The sequence below is a fragment of the Xenopus laevis genome, chromosome 4L, assembly GCF_017654675.1.
Source record: "Xenopus laevis strain J_2021 chromosome 4L, Xenopus_laevis_v10.1, whole genome shotgun sequence".
NCBI lineage: Eukaryota > Metazoa > Chordata > Amphibia > Anura > Pipidae > Xenopus > Xenopus laevis.
In genome coordinates, this window is record NC_054377.1 from 61,386,992 (window position 1) to 61,403,522 (window position 16,531).

Below are 16,531 nucleotides of genomic sequence, written 5' to 3' on the forward strand. Positions count from 1 at the left end.
CACTCTATATATTTACTAAAAATTTATTTAAAAGTGAACAACCCCTTTAAGGTGGCTACCTTCTGGTATCTATGGAACCCCTTCTTTTGCAGGGGTATTCTCAGTATGTGTATATACTCTCTGCTTATTTACTGTGCAAAAAAAAGCTGCAGTTGTGTTGGGGCAAAGAATAGCAAATTTAGAGGGAAATTGCAATTATTTCATGAAACTAGATGCACATGCATAAGAGATGCAAGCTGCATTAATCATATGAAAGAAGTGACTTTTGCTCCAGCGTTTCCATAAGCTGAATCTGTCCCTCTTTGCATTAAAGCACAGTCAGGGTGGGAGCTAATGATAACTTAGCTACAGACTAATTCTTCTTGTGTCATGCAGGGCTTCTCATCAGTGTATGCAAAGCTTTGAAGTGCTTTCATACAAACAGAATATTACTAGAGAGGAGAACCGCATGAACAAAGCCCCACCTCATTTACTTATTTTCGCATTTCCTCTTTAGATTTCAGTGGAATTTAACCAGATAAATCAAAAGAGTAGTTTGTTTTCATGCAGAGTTATGCAGCTTATTGTGCTCTTACTAAGCTGGCCATGTTTAAATGAATATAAACTACAGGTCATATCTTACCAGATTCTTCAGAGATTGACTTGTGATTTGTGCAGGTGACATTTGTGCATATTATTGGTTAGTGTTTTCTAGTGATGCAGGGGATGTTCTAAGATTTTTTTTTTTAAATAAACCAAGCCTAATTGTTGCATCTCCGGAGCTTTGCGCTTGAATTTTTTTAATAGCTCATTGGTCTTTTTGGTGCTATTTGTTTAGATATGTATATTCCAGATACAGGTGTTCAGTATTTACAGTATTTTGAGATCATGTGACATTTTAATTGCACACAGGTGGGCCATTCAACCAACCTATGAATGGCAGTTGATTGCACCAGAACTTACTTATGGTGGTGGTTGATTTGTAACTAATTTGTAACTAATTTTGCAAATTTTCTATTCTTTTTCCCACTTCAACATTATAGATTATTTTGTTTGTCAGACAAGTTGTAGCACAACAATATGTGGAAAAAAAAGGGATGACTACTTGTAAAAAGCGTGAATATTAGGGATGCGTATTTGGCCAAATCCAAGTGCCTGCCCGAACCAAGCTCTAATATATATATATATATATATATATATATATATATATATATATATATAGAGCAGGAGATCCGGCACTCACGAAATAAAGGTCAGGCGTGCCTGGGTGCAGTCCAGGTTCAGTACCAACAATTAGAAATAGAAGAGATCGCACCCGCAGGACTTATTACGTCAGCATCTACTTGCAATAAATCTTTTTTGTTTAAGAATAAGTCCTGCGGGTGCGATCTCTTCTATTTCTATATATATATATATATATATATATATATATATATATATATATATATTTATATATATTAACCCTTTAAGTGCCACAGAACGTAGAATCTACGTTCTGTGGAAAAGTAACTTGAAATGCCACAGAACGTAGATTCTACGTTCTGCAGCACTTCCGGGTTCTGGAGCGGAGGAGCGGCTGTTCCGCATCGATCCCCTGCCCCTAGGCAACGAGCAGAGCAGGGGATCGAGTGGCCCCTGGGGCGCGATCGCCCAGGGGCCCAAAAACAGCAGCAGGCACGTGTAACTTACGTGTCCTGCTGCTGCAGCCTACACCGCGCTGGATATCTCCGCCCCCACAGCACAGGCACACAGAGGACGTCGCAGATCTCTTCCTGAGGCCCTTCCAGATCGCCTGCAACAGTCTCCAGCGATTTTTTCAGGTTAGTGCAACAATTACACACACAAACACACCAACACACACTTATTACAGTAATACACACTTAGATTCACACTTACACACACTTACACATACATTTTTGGGGATTGGGGGGGTCACTTACACTCACTGCACTTACACACATGTGCACACGCACACACGCGCACATAACATGTAATTTACCATTTGTACACACGCACACGCACATACATGGCATTGTGGCTTTTTTTTTTTTTTTCTTATCGCATCGTTTCTTTTTTTGGCTGAAAAAAATGTTTTATTGCCATTACGAATAGCGTATTCGCTAACCGTACTGTGCAATATCTTTTTTATGTTATTTCGGTGATTATATTGCAATTTTGGGTATTTTGGTGCATTTTTAGCCATTTTATTGAATTTTTAGCCATTTTATTGCATTTTCAGCTCTGCGTATGTTGTGTTCACTTGTTTCTAGCCGTATAACCTGTTTGGCCCAGCTAAAATATTCAAACTGTGATTCTGACGGCCGATAACACGAGTCTGGAAAAAAAACATTGATTTTTGTGGTTTTATTGGATTTTTTTGCATTTCACTCTTTACTGCCTTATTTTGTTTTGCCTTGTAAATTTTATTTACTATATATCCATTTGGGGGTCTCTGTGCGCCACATAGTTTGGTATATCTATGCATATTGGGCATCAAAGTGTTCAGTAGACCCCTGGCGTTCATATTTAGGATGTTTTATGCTGATACGTTACGAAATGTGGGGCATATAATGGGGTAAAATTCAAGCTTTGTGACGATTTTCAGAAATTTCATAAAAACCGTTATGTTCAGCATTGCTTTGCAGTTTGGCAGTTTACAGTAGAAACATTTATTTACCCATATTGTATTCGTCAGAATGTGTACTTTCTGAAAATATATGGTTTTCTGGGGTCTCTGTACTGTTAGGGGGGTCTAATGTTGCATAATACACACACCAGGTGCTCAAATTGAAGCAGCCAGCGCGTCAGCCGTGAAAATGTATATACACTATTGACATTTGGGGGTCTCTGTGCGCCACATAGTTTGGTATATCTATGCATATTGGGCATCAAAGTGTTCAGTAGACCCCTGGCGTTCATATTTAGGATGTTTTATGCTGATAAGTTACGAAATGTGTGGCATATAATGGGGTAGAATTCAAGCTTTGTGACGATTTTCAGAAATTTGATAAAAACCGTTATGTTCAGCATTGCTTTGCAGTTTGGCAGTTTGCAGTAGAAACACTTATTTACCCATATTGGATTCGTCAGAATGTGTACTTTCTGAAAATATATGGTTTTCTGGGGTCTCTGTACTGTAAGGGGGTCTAATGTCGCATAATACACACTCCAGGTGCTCATATTGCAGCAGCCAGAGCGTCAGCCGTGAAAATGTATATACACTATTGTCATTTGGGGGTCTCTGTGCGCCACATAGTTTGGTATATCTATGCATATTGGGCATCAAAGTGTTCAGTAGACCCCTGGCGTTCATATTTAGGATGTTTTATGCTGATACGTTACAAAATGTGTGGCATGTAATGGGGTAGAATTCAAGCTTTGTGACGATTTTCAGAAATTTGATAAAAACCGTTATGTTCAGCATTGCTTTGCAGTTTGGCAGTTTGCAGTAGAAACACTTATTTACCCATATTGGATTCGTCAGAATGTGTACTTTCTGAAAATATATGGTTTTCTGGGGTCTCTGTACTGTTAGGGGGGTCTAATGTCGCATAATACACACTCCAGGTGCTCATATTGCAGCAGCCAGAGCGTCAGCCGTGAAAATGTATATACACTATTGTCATTTGGGGGTCTCTGTGCGCCACATAGTTTGGTATATCTATGCATATTGGGCATCAAAGTGTTCAGTAGACCCCTGGCGTTCATATTTAGGATGTTTTATGCTGATACGTTACGAAATGTGTGGCATATAATGGGGTAAAATTCAAGCTTTGTGACGATTTTCCGAAATTTCATAAAAACCGTTATGTTCAGCATTGCTTTGCAGTTTGGCAGTTTGCAGTAGAAACACTTATTTACCCATATTGGATTCGTCAGAATGTGTACTTTCTGAAAATATATGGTTTTCTGGGGTCTCTGTACTGTTAGGTGGGCTAATGTCGCATAATACACACACCGGGTGGTTATATTGCAGCAGCCAGCGCGTCAGCCGTGAAAATGTCTATACATATTGTCATTTGGGGGTCTCTGTGCGCCACATAGTTTGGTATATCTATGCACATTGGGTATCAAACTGTTTAGTAGACCCATATGTTTATATTTAGGATGCTTTATGCTGGTAATGATACATGGACAATACGATGCTGGAAAGTTGAAGCTTTGAGACAATTTCCAGATATTTCACCAAAACCGACAACTTTGGGAAAGCCTTGCGACTCAGTAGTTTGGAGCAATAAGGCATGGGTACCCATTTTAGATTCTGTAGAATGTGTACTTTCCAAAAATGTATGGGTTTGGGGGGTAAACATATATTTCTGTGTTTTTACCCCACAAAAATGCAGTCAATGTGTTGATTTTTCATTAGCTGAAGTTACCCACGGGACTGTTTGTATGCGCTAACTTCATTTTGGGGCCTCTAAATGCCAGATACTTTGGTAAACTTATGAACAATGGCCACCAAAATGTTCAGAGGAACCCTGGCAATCATATTTAGGGTGCTTTTTCTTAGTACGTAATGACACATGGGTGATATGGTGCTGGGAAGTTGAAGCTTTGAGGCAATTTTCAGATATCTCACCAAAACCGACAATTGTGGGAAAGCCTTGCGACTCAGTAGTTTGGAGCAGAAAGGCATGGGTACCCATTTTAGATTCGGTAGAATGTGTACTTTCCAAAAATATATGGGTTTTGGGGGGTAAACATATATTTCTGTTTTTTACCCCACAAAAATGCAGTCAATTTGTTGATCTTTCATTAGCTGAAGTTACCCACGGGACTGTTTGTATGCGCTAACTTCATTTTGGGGCCTCTAAATGCCAGATACTTTGGTAAACTTATGAACAATGGCCACCAAAATGTTCAGAGGAACCCTGGCAATCATATTTAGGGTGCTTTTTCTTAGTACGTAATGACACATGGGTGATATGGTGCTGGGAAGTTGAAGCTTTAAGGCAATTTTCAGATATCTCACCAAAACCGACAATTGTGGGAAAGCCTTGCGACTCAGTAGTTTGGAGCAGAAAGGCATGGGTACCCATTTTAGATTCTGTAGAATGTGTACTTTCCAAAAATATATGGGTTTTGGGGGGTAAACATATATTTCTGTGTTTTACCCCACAAAAATGCAGTCAATGTGTTGATTTTTCATTAGCTGAAGTTACCCACGGGACTGTTTGTATGCGCTAACTTCATTTTGGGGCCTCTAAATGCCAGATACTTTGGTAAACTTATGAACAATGGCCACCAAAATGTTCAGAGGAACCCTGGCAATCATATTTAGGGTGCTTTTTCTTAGTACGTAATGACACATGGGTGATATGGTGCTGGGAAGTTGAAGCTTTGAAGCAATTTTCAGATATTTCACCAAAACCGACAACTTTGGGAAAGCCTTGCGACTCAGTAGTTTGGAGCAATAAGGCATGGGTACCCATTTTAGATTCTGTAGAATGTGTACTTTCCAAAAATGTATGGGTTTGGGGGGTAAACATATATTTCTGTGTTTTTACCCCACAAAAATGCAGTCAATGTGTTGATTTTTCATTAGCTGAAGTTACCCACGGGACTGTTTGTATGCGCTAACTTCATTTTGGGGCCTCTAAATGCCAGATACTTTGGTAAACCTATGAACAATGGCCACCAAACTGTTCGGAGGAACCCTGGCAATCATATTTAGGGTGCTTTTTCTTGGTGCATAACGACACATGGGTGATATGGTGCTGAGAAGTTGAAGCTTTGAGGCAATTTTCAGATATTTCACCAAAACCGACAATTGTGGGAAAGCCTTGCGACTCAGTAGTTTGGAGCAGAAAGGCATGGGTACCCATTTTAGATTCTGTAGAATGTGTACTTTCCAAAAATATATGGGTTTTGGGGGGTAAACATATATTTCTGTGTTTTTACCCCACAAAAATGCAGTCAATGTGTTGATTTTTCATTAGCTGAAGTTACCCACGGGACTGTTTGTATGCGCTAACATCATTTTGGGGCCTCTAAATGCCAGATACTTTGGTAAACTTATGAACAATGGCCACCAAAATGTTCAGAGGAACCCTGGCAATCATATTTAGGGTGCTTTTTCTTAGTACGTAATGACACATGGGTGATATGGTGCTGGGAAGTTGAAGCTTTGAAGCAATTTTCAGATATTTCACCAAAACCGACAACTTTGGGAAAGCCTTGCGACTCAGTAGTTTGGAGCAGAAAGGCATGGGTACCCATTTTAGATTCAGTAGAATGTGTACTTTCCAAAAATATATGGGTTTGGGGGGTAAACATATATTTCTGTGTTTTTACCCCACAAAAATGCAGTCAATGTGTTGATTTTTCATTAGATGAAGTTACCCACAGGACTATTTGTATGCGCTAACTTCATTTTGAGGCCTCTAAATGCCAGATACTTTGGTAAACCTATGAACAATGACCACCAAAATGTTCAGAGGAACCCTGGCAATCATATTTAGGGTGCTTTTTCTTAGTACGTAATGATACATGGGCGATATGGTGCTGGGAAGTTGAAGCTTTGAGGAAATTTTCAGATATTTCACCAAAACCGACAATTGTGGGAAAGCCTTGCGACTCAGTAGTTTGGAGCAGAAAGGCATGGGTACCCATTTTAGATTCAGTAGAATGTGTACTTTCCAAAAATATATGGGTTTGGGGGGTAAACATATATTTCTGTGTTTTTACCCCACAAAAAATGCAGTCAATGTGTTGATTTCTCAGTAGCTGAAGTAAAGTCCTGAACAATTTGGATGTGCTAACTTCATATTGGTGTCTCTAAATGCCAGATACTTTGGTAAACCTATGCATAATGGGTATCAAATTGTTCAGTGGACCCCTGGCAATCATATTTCAGGTGCTTTTTCTTGGTACCTAATATAGTTTGGGATATGCGGAGCAGCAAAATAAAACCTTTGAAATGATTTTTCAGAATTTTGAATTTTTTGTTGAAAAACCGCTATGTTCAGACAAGCTTTTATGTTTGGTAGTTGGGAGTAGAGAGACATAGTTACCCATTTTGTAATCGGCAGAATGTGTACTTTTCAAAAATGTATGGTTTTCTGGGGTAAACCTACGGTTTCAGGATTTTTTGCCTTGGAATCTAAAGCATGCCGTTTTCTGCCTTAGTGCTTTCAAAATTCGGTAATATACTGCCGGGAGTTTTTGCTGTACAGAAATCCTAAATCTCCCTAAAACTATACATATCTGGTATTGGCACGTTCGAGAGACATAAGGCTTTCCAAATCAGTTGGATTTTCATCCGTAAAATGAAATATTTTTCTGGTATAAATTGATATACGATGAAAAATGGTAATTTTTCATTTGTTTTTGGTATTTAGCACTATAAATTTTTTTGCACAGGTGGAAATACATGAAAACTCAGGCAGATTTAGAAAGCTCAGTTTCTACTGAAAAAAACAATGTATAGTTTTCCTAGGTAAACTATAGGTTTCCCCTCAGAAAATGCCCCTAAAGTGAGAGAGCACAAAATGTTTCAAAAACGGCTGGCATTTCGCGTAACCAAAATGTGAAATTCTGCTGGCACTTAAAGGGTTAAGTTATTTGTTTTTTTTTTCATTAAGTCCTGTCAGTGCGGCTTTATTTTTTGGATATAATTATCATGAACGTTTGACCAGTACACAGGCTTCTTTTTCTTGTCGTTGTGCACCAGATTTGCGCCTTTTATATATATATATATATATATATATATATATATATATATATATATATATATAAAATCTGTTTGCTTTAGAAACACTACTATAGTTCATATAAACAAACTGCTGTGTAGCAGTGGAAAAAAGGCTATATGGCACAGGTTAATTAGTGGATAACAGATAACACCATTATATTCTACAGAGCTTATCTGCTATCTGCTGTGTAACCTGAGCATTTTCTCCTTTGAATGGCTGCCCTCATTGCTACACAGCAGCTTATTTATAACAATAGTAGTGTTTCTGAAGCAAACAGTGCAGGGCAACACTGATTTATATTTTTATCACTTTAAAGGAAAACTATACCCCCCAAACAATGTAGGTCTCTATAAAAAGATATTGCATAAAACAGCTCATATGTAAAATCCTGCTTCATGTAAATAAACCATTTTCAGAATAATATACTTTTCTAGTAGTATGTGCCATTGGGTAATCATAAATAGAAAATTGCCATTTTAAAAAATAAGGGCCGCCCCCTGGGATCGTAGGATTCACTGTACTCACAAACATACCAACAAACCATACATGTTAGGTCACATGAGCCAATTAACAGACAGAGTTGTGTCTTTTGCTTCCACACTTCTTCCTGTTACAGTTACAGTTGTAGTATTTCTGGTCAGGTGATCTCTGAGACAGCACACAGACCATCACGAAATGGTGGCTCAAGGCAAGAGATTTAAAAGGGCAAGATTTATAAAATATATATTCCAGTTTGGTAAGATTCTTTAATATGCCACTTAATATGATATGAACTATCTGTTGCTCAAGTGTTCATTTTGGGGGTATAGTTTTCCTTTAAAACAATTTCATTTTTTGATGTTACTGTTCCTTTAACTGACCGTTTTCCCTACAATAAATGAGATCTGTTTTGTTTATTCTCTTTTTTTGGTATCGAAAAAGTTTGTTGGTAGTAATGTAAATTAATCCTTCCTGGGAAGTGTTGATTAATCTTAAACTACACCATATAAATTATAATAAAAATATCAAGCTGCTGCTTGGGGTTACAGCTGCTTAACCAGGAAGTACACTGATCTTGTTTGTGCGCTAGGATTGTGTATTGCTCGTGGTTTTGTAGCGTTGTCTGTTGTGATCAGTTGACTTGACTGATACATAGAGGAAATGATGCTTTTGTTGTTTTCTAATTTGAGTTCCCCTGAATGCACAGAATTCCAAAATAGCTGATGAATACAGCTCTTATAAGTTTAAGGCTCATATAATGAATTTATGATAATTAAAAGACTTTATGTTTGTCCAGGTGCAGTAACCCATAGCAACCAATCAGGTGGCATTTAGTTTCACCTGCATAAAACCAAACATCTTATTGGTTGCTATGGGTTACTGCACCTGGGCAAGCTTAGTGCCATTTATCACATACGGGGTATGTGTTTTGGACAAGCTTGATAGATGCATACATTGAGATGGTTCATGTGCCAGTTCCTAAGGGTTAAATTCTGTCCAGCAAAAGCAATTTTCCCAAACAATCTCAACCCTATCAGTACAATCCTCCCCCTGCCTCTCCCACATTTTTCCATAATCACATTCCAAGACAAGCAAATACACATCTAAAGATTGTGGTTTTTATTGCTTCACAAGGCTTTTTAAAGTATGTAATTTTTCACAGGAGGAACAAAAACCATTATTTACTATAACCCATTATTCTGTCTTCATGCCTTAATGAAAACATGGCTCTAGATGTGCAGTAGTAGTCTGTATGGAAGGACAGTTTTGCTTCACAACTGAAAATATATGACTTTATTTTATAGGAAAAAAAATATCTTAACCCCTTTGCTGCCAAGGGACTGTGCTTCATGATCTGCAGTATGATACTGGCCTCTTTAACCATGTTTAACCATGTTTGTTCATACAGGTATGGGATCTATTAACCGGAAACCCATTATCCAGAATGCTCTGAATAACGGAAACTCCAATAGACTCCATTTTATCCAAATAATCCAAATGTTAAAAAATTATTTCCTTTTTCTCTGTAATAATAAAACAGTAGCATGTGCTTTATCCCAATTAAGATATAATTCATCGTTATTGGAGGCAAAATCAACCTATTGGGTTTATTTAATGTTTACATGATTTTCTAGTAGACTTAAGGTATGAAGATCCAAATTACAGAAATATCTGTTATCCAGAAAATCCCAGCATTCTGTATAACAGGTCCCACACCTGTGGGAGCTTGCAATCTTAGTGTACGGTGCACATTTGATCTAGTACATAAGGCAAGCAGAATGTTTGTTATAAGTTGACCACCTATTTATATGCAGTCCTTGGCCTTCTGGTTATATGAATAATGTCAGCCTGTTTAGTATGCAGCAGTGGTTGACTGACGGAACCTCCTTGAGGCATACTTGTTACATTACAGAAATTGATGGACCTGAAGGTTTCAGGAAAAATCTGAGACCAAATTAGATTTAGTCTCTAAAAGGATTTGTATAAAGCATATACATCTGTAGCTGTTCCCTATAATACATCTGAGTTGAAGCATTCTTTAAAACCATATCCTGTGTAGAGATGATTCTCAGCACTTATCTGTGGTTATGCTGGATGGTATTTAATTCGCAGTCATACATTGATTCTCTAGCGCATGCTCAAATTCTCTGCTCTTTTGCTGATGGCTCAATTCTGCTGTGTGGGCAGCATGTCCTGACTCATTTCACCCTGGCTCTATTTTTCTATGGCTAATGAGCATTTCTCCAGGAAAAACATATTGTATATTCTTTCCCAGCATGGAAGCAAGGTGCTGGCAGGGAGGTATAAACAGTCAACAAAAAGAATCCCAGCAAATTGTGTCACAGGAGGACATTTCTTTAGATAAATCAACAAGAGGAAAAAAATAAGGGATAGAACCAGCGTTTAGAAAAATAAAACAAGTCACCTTAAATACTTATCCAGTTTTAAATAACATGATCACAGTGAATAATATTTCTGGGTAGGATTTTTTTTATTTAAATCTTTATACTTATGGATTTCTTCACAATGTTAGAGGGGACCTGTCACCCAGACATAAAAAGCTGTATAATAAAAGTTATATTCACATTAAACAAGAATCAAAAGTTCTTTTTTTATTAGCACATCCATACCCATTATAAAACTATTTCAAAATCTCAGCTGTCAATTACATATTGTCTTCCCTGCCTCTATTCCTAAGGCATAGAGGTGGGGCAGACAATCACTTTGACTTTTTGTTCAGCATTTCCTAAATGTCCCTGACCTCCTCACATGTCCCCCTCCTTCCTCACCATCAAATTGTGCAGCCAGTGTACAGGCATGGGCATCAGGTTCTCCATTCTGGAATACAAACACAATTTTGGCATAATGCAATGCTTCCCTTGATAACAATGTTTACATTACAATATGGTGGCTGCCTGTAAAAAAGAACTGAAACTATTTTGTAGGGTGACATGTCCCCTTTAAATAGTTCACAAGAATTATGGCAGGATCGGTCTCATAAGGCCTTTTGGGCAGGTCCCTATTGCCTCTCCTTTTGGTTACTGGTTGTTTTTTAATATATAATCTGTATATTTATAAATGTGTTAATCAAGTGAAACAAAATTAACTATATAACCATATTTGTTAAACAGATATGGCACAATTTTTACTGCTCCCAACCAGGGGCGCTCCACCAATGAGGCGAGTTGAGACACTCGCCTCAGGCGGCAGCGCCCCCCTGGTTACCAGGGGCGGCAAAAATGCCGCTCCTGGTAACTAAGAGCCGAATTTCCGGTTTTCAACCCGGAAATTCGGCTCTTCTAGTGCAGAGAGCGCAATTGCGCTCTCTGCACTAGCGTCGTGCAGCTCCCCGACCCGCTCCTGCGCAGAAAACGTGAGCGCCTCAGGCGGCATAAAGGCGCGGATCGGCGCTGCTCCCAACAGGATTTAATTATAGATTTTTAAATTATTTCATTGTAGTAATGGTTACGGCAAAAGCCTGAATAGAAGGATCAGTAATAAAAAATAACTATAAGAATACATTTGTAGCCTTACAGAGCATTTGTTTTTTTGCAGGGAGTCAGTGACGCCCATTTAAAAGCTGCAAAGAGTCAGAAGGAAAAGGCACATAACTATAAAACTATAAAAAATAAATAATGAAAACCTATTGAAAAGTTGCTTAGAATTGCCCATTCTATAACTTTAACTCTATAATTATTGTACTATATATATAGTTTTGCAGACTCTAGCTAGAGTATAACATTTTGGATACTTGTGTCTTAAAATCCTATTCTACATGTTCCTTTAAATGAGAACAGTGCCAAGTTATTGGCTACATAGTTGAAAATGTTAAGATCAAAGCATATCACTCTGAAGGAAACTGTGACTGAATGTGTGCATTTTGTTTTTTTATAAGATCTGTGTTCTGCAAGGTGAATTGTTCCCTGTATCCTGGATTGCTGGCGTGTCCCATGATATCTAAGGAATGCATTTGCTGAGATAAGGGGAAATAACCAACATCAAAAGTCAAGGGAAAATAGGCTTCAACATAAGATATGTGTTTTCCTATAAAATACATTTGAGCTGGCACATGCAAGGATTTTTTTTTTTTATGTAAATGTTGTGAAAGCTTTTGTACTCAATATGGACCTCAATTGTCTAAACATTGGCTTCTCTTGAGCACTAGAGTGCTACATCTTGTTGAGCAGTCCTCTTCATGCCATTGTGGCAAGTCTGCTTTCCTGGACCAGTTTTGAAATAGAAACATGAATCCCAATTGTAAAGTGATGAATTCTGGGACTTAAAGGGATACTGTCATGGGGAAAAAAAATTTTTTCAAAATGAATCAGTTAATAGTGCTGCTCCAGCAGAATTCTGCACTGAAATCCATTTCTCAAAGGAGCAAATTGATTTTTTTTATATTCAATTTTGAAATCTGATATGGGGCTAGACATATTGTCAATTTCCCAGCTGCCCCAAGTCATGTGACTTGTGCTCTGATAAACCTCAATCACTCTTTACTGCTGTACTGCAAGTTGGAGTGATATCACCCCCCTCCCTTCTCCCCCCCCCAGCAGCCAAACAAAAGAACAATGGGAAGGTAACCAGATAACAGCTCCCTAACACAAGATAACAGCTGTCTGGTAGATCTAAGAACAACACTCAATAGTAAAAACCCATGTCTCACTGAGACACATTCAGTTACATTGAGAAGGAAAAACAGCAGCCTGCCAGAAAGCATTTCTCTCCTAACGTGCAGGCACAAGTTACATGACATGGGGCAGCTTGGAAATTGACAAAATGTCTAGCCCCATGTCACATTTCAAAACTGAATATAAAAAAATCTGTTTGCTCTTTTGAGAAATGGATTTCAGTGCAGAATTCTGCTGGAGTAGCACTATTAACTGATGCGTTTTGAAGAAAACATGTTTTCCGATGACAGGATCCCTTTAAAGTCACTCCACAGTAAGTGGTACCCAGATTCTCTGTAAAGCAGAGGGACTTGAAGTCATAGAATCCATTACTTGCCACAAGGTGAGGGAGGAGTTTCATTGTGAGCCTTAAGCTGGCCATAGACGCAAAGATCTGATCGTACGAATCGTGGATTCGTACGATTTTCGGACCATGTGTGGAGAGTCCCGACATTTTTCGTCCGTCGGAGATCGGTCGTTTGGTCGATCGGACAGGTTAGAAAATTTCTGTCGCCTGCCGATAATATCTTTGCGTGTATTGCCGATCGTACGATTTTCAGAGGGAGACTGTCACTAGCTTTGTGTAGAATTTGATGGTGTAGAAGGCCTGTAGGTTTATGCTATACAGTATAGTACAGAAAGAGGCAGGAGTGGCCAGAGGGCATTTATATGGTCTCTTGACTTAGCATAGCAGACTGCACATACTCCTTCATCTTCAGCAGCACATGCTGCCCTTTTTCACTAACAGCAGATATACTTGGTACAGATGGCCAGTGATGATGCAAAATGCTTGAAGCATTCTGTCTGTCCCTGCATCCACTGAATAGGAGTGGAAAATAGGATGTTTTGAATTATCTGCACATAGAAAAATGTGGCATAAGCTCACTGTCATCCTTATGCATTTGCAGTTGTTAGATTGAGTTTTCATCTTTTTTGTATAGATTTCTGACTCATCTAGCAGCAGAAAGTGTAATGGTCCGATAAATCCAGCAGATTTGGAGCAAATGGCATACATAACGCTCTACAAAAGCTGCTACTCTAAGTGGGAAAAAGAACTGAAAACATAGGAAGATTATTATAAACATTAATCTTCATATTTATCTTTAACATCTTTCAACACTAATATTAACGCAAAAATTAATTAGGTCAGAATTGCCTGTGTTAAAATTAGTACAGTCTACATGGCAGGAACTAACCATTTGGAAATTATTATTATCAAAGCAATGGCTTTTTCTGCAGTGCTTAACAGTGATTATATATTCAACTTCATATATATATTCACTTCAGTCCCTTCCCAGTGGAGTTTATAGCCCCTATCACACACTAGAGTGAGTTTAATCATTAGCTATACCCCCTGAACAATGTAGGTTTCTATAAAAATATTTTGCATAAAACAGCTCATGTTTAAAACCGTGTTTCATCTAAATAAACCATTTTTTGATAAAAATATACTTTTTTAGTAGCATGTACCATTTGGTAATCCTAAATAGAAAATTGCCATTTTAAGAACTAAGAATCCGCCCCCTGGGATCGTATGATTCACTGTACTTACACACAAACCAAGGGAACACATACATGCTCGGTCACATGAGCCAATTTGTGAAAAAAGTTCTGTGTTTTACTACCACACTTCTTCCTGTTACAGTTAGAGCTGCAGTATTTGTGGTCTGGTGATCTCTGAGGCAGCACACAGACCATCATAAAATGACACCCGCATGTCGGGTGGGTTCAGGGTGACCTCAGCACTTCCTTTGCTGGTCGCTGGTCCGGGTTGAGCTTTTTCTGCCTGCTCACCCCGCCTGCGACCTTACACTGCCAACTTCCTGCTTCTATTATTATAGGCGCATGCCCGCCTCTTTTGTGATGTCATTGGCGGGGTGGCCCGGGCCTGACAGTTGTCTCGGGTTGGTGCGGGTAAAAAAAACAGACCCACGCATCACTAGAGGAAAACATATAAACTTATTTTCAGCTAGTGCCTTTTGCTGGAATCAAACCTAGGACCCCATAGGTACAACATCTGTACCCCAGAGGTTCCAGAACATTTCACACATCCATTTATGAGTAACACCTGTTGCTAGGAGTTGCATGATACTTTGGTAATCCTATCACAGTAATCCCACGTAATCACATGTGAGTTTCAGACGTCACCTCTCTGAAGAGTTACAATGTGCCATTGTGATTGGATTAGTGGAAGAGTTTATAAGACGAGAATTTCCCACACCAGTCAGTTGAACTGAAGAAGCTCCTCGGATGAGTAGTGAAACATCTTCAAGGATTACTCAGCAAGTCCAGTTGTTTTAGAATTACCGATACTAAATATACTATGACCTGGATGAATGGAAATCTTCATAGTCTTAATTGATTGTATTTAGAAAGTTTCTTATTTCAGTATGATGAAGCTTATATTAAATTAAATTTTTTGCGATAATTCCCCTTTAACCTTCTTAATATGTTTGATAACATGTCAATGTATGATGTTTTCACTCGATAAGCTGTATCCCCTCCCCCCTTCACTTCTGTGTCCCTATGGGTAAAAAAACTCTATAAAAAGAACTTCTGTTAAAAAAAATATGGTCTTATGTAGTACCAGGTAAAAAATTTCCTCCAGGTCTAGCAAACTAATAAAAGTTATCTACTGCTTAGTTCACTAGAGCATTTTTCCTCTTGGTATTAAAAATCCCCTGTGCTGAACTGAGGGCAACCTAGCACAGGGTCTCTAAATCCTGAAAATGAAAGGGCCGCAACCATATCTTTATTTAACTGTTTTGATTTATTTTGTTTGTTTTGGGTAACTGCTTATTTATTATGATGATCAGTTTCTTCCCTTTATCCACTGCTGACAACTTGATTTCTGTCCACAGGTATTTGTATAAAATGTGGTAAAGGTGTTTATGGAGCAAGCCAGGCCTGTCAGGCAATGGGAAATCTCTATCATACAAACTGCTTCACATGCTGCTCTTGTGGTAAGTTTTTTTTTTTTTTTTTACAAATGTGTGACAACGCTTCTTCGGTGCTTTATGGCAGAAAATTGAGTCTAGACTACATGCTTATATTCGGAATTGCTGTGCTAGAAAATATGTTTTGTGTTTGTTGGTTATCTCAGGCTTGAGCTGTTCTTTAAGGGTACATATAAGCCAAGCAAAGCTTGCAAAAAAATGCCATGTTCTTTGTTCGTGTAAAAGGCAGAATCCCAGCCATATCTCGATTTGATGCACCTCTACTTCATAATAGTTAAATAAAAAGACTACATTTTTTTGAGATTTATTAGACCCGGAACTGGAAATAGCTTAAATCGAAAAATACACCAGCTAAAACCTGACAAGGTCATGTAGGAGTCAATGGCAGAGGTCCCTTCAACCATATGACCATTAGCCTTCATAATGTTTGCGTTCTTTTCAGTGGGTTTCATGCTGAAGCTCAATTAATTAAAGTGATTCGAGGTTTTTTTTCCGTCAAAAACTCAATTAACTCACAAGTGATGGGGCAATATCACAACCTGCGGAAGATCTGTCATGACTGCACAGGCCAAATATCGAAGCTCTTGTTTCTAGTGTTGACCACCTATTTCTCTTAGCTGTTGCTGTATCCTAGGTTTACCAGGCTTTCAGACCTTTCAGGCTTTTCAGTAGTCTTAATTGGGAGATCATTGAAAGTCATTTCTACAGGTGGAGCAGAATGTCAGGTTAGCTAGGGAATGTTTTCACACTT

The 16,531-nt window shown here is 38.4% G+C and overlaps 1 protein-coding gene across 3 annotated transcripts in view; it reads left to right on the plus strand.

The window, feature by feature from the left end:
• The window catches only part of wtip.L (WT1 interacting protein L homeolog), an 82,149-nt gene that overhangs the window by 28,742 nt on the left and 36,876 nt on the right, over positions 1-16,531 (plus strand). For all 3 annotated transcript variants that reach the window (XM_041589077.1, XM_041589076.1, NM_001112895.2), the window contains one exon: positions 15,685-15,786. In XM_041589077.1, coding sequence (XP_041445011.1) covers positions 15,685-15,786 — 102 coding nt within the window. The remainder of the gene's footprint in view (positions 1-15,684; positions 15,787-16,531) is intronic.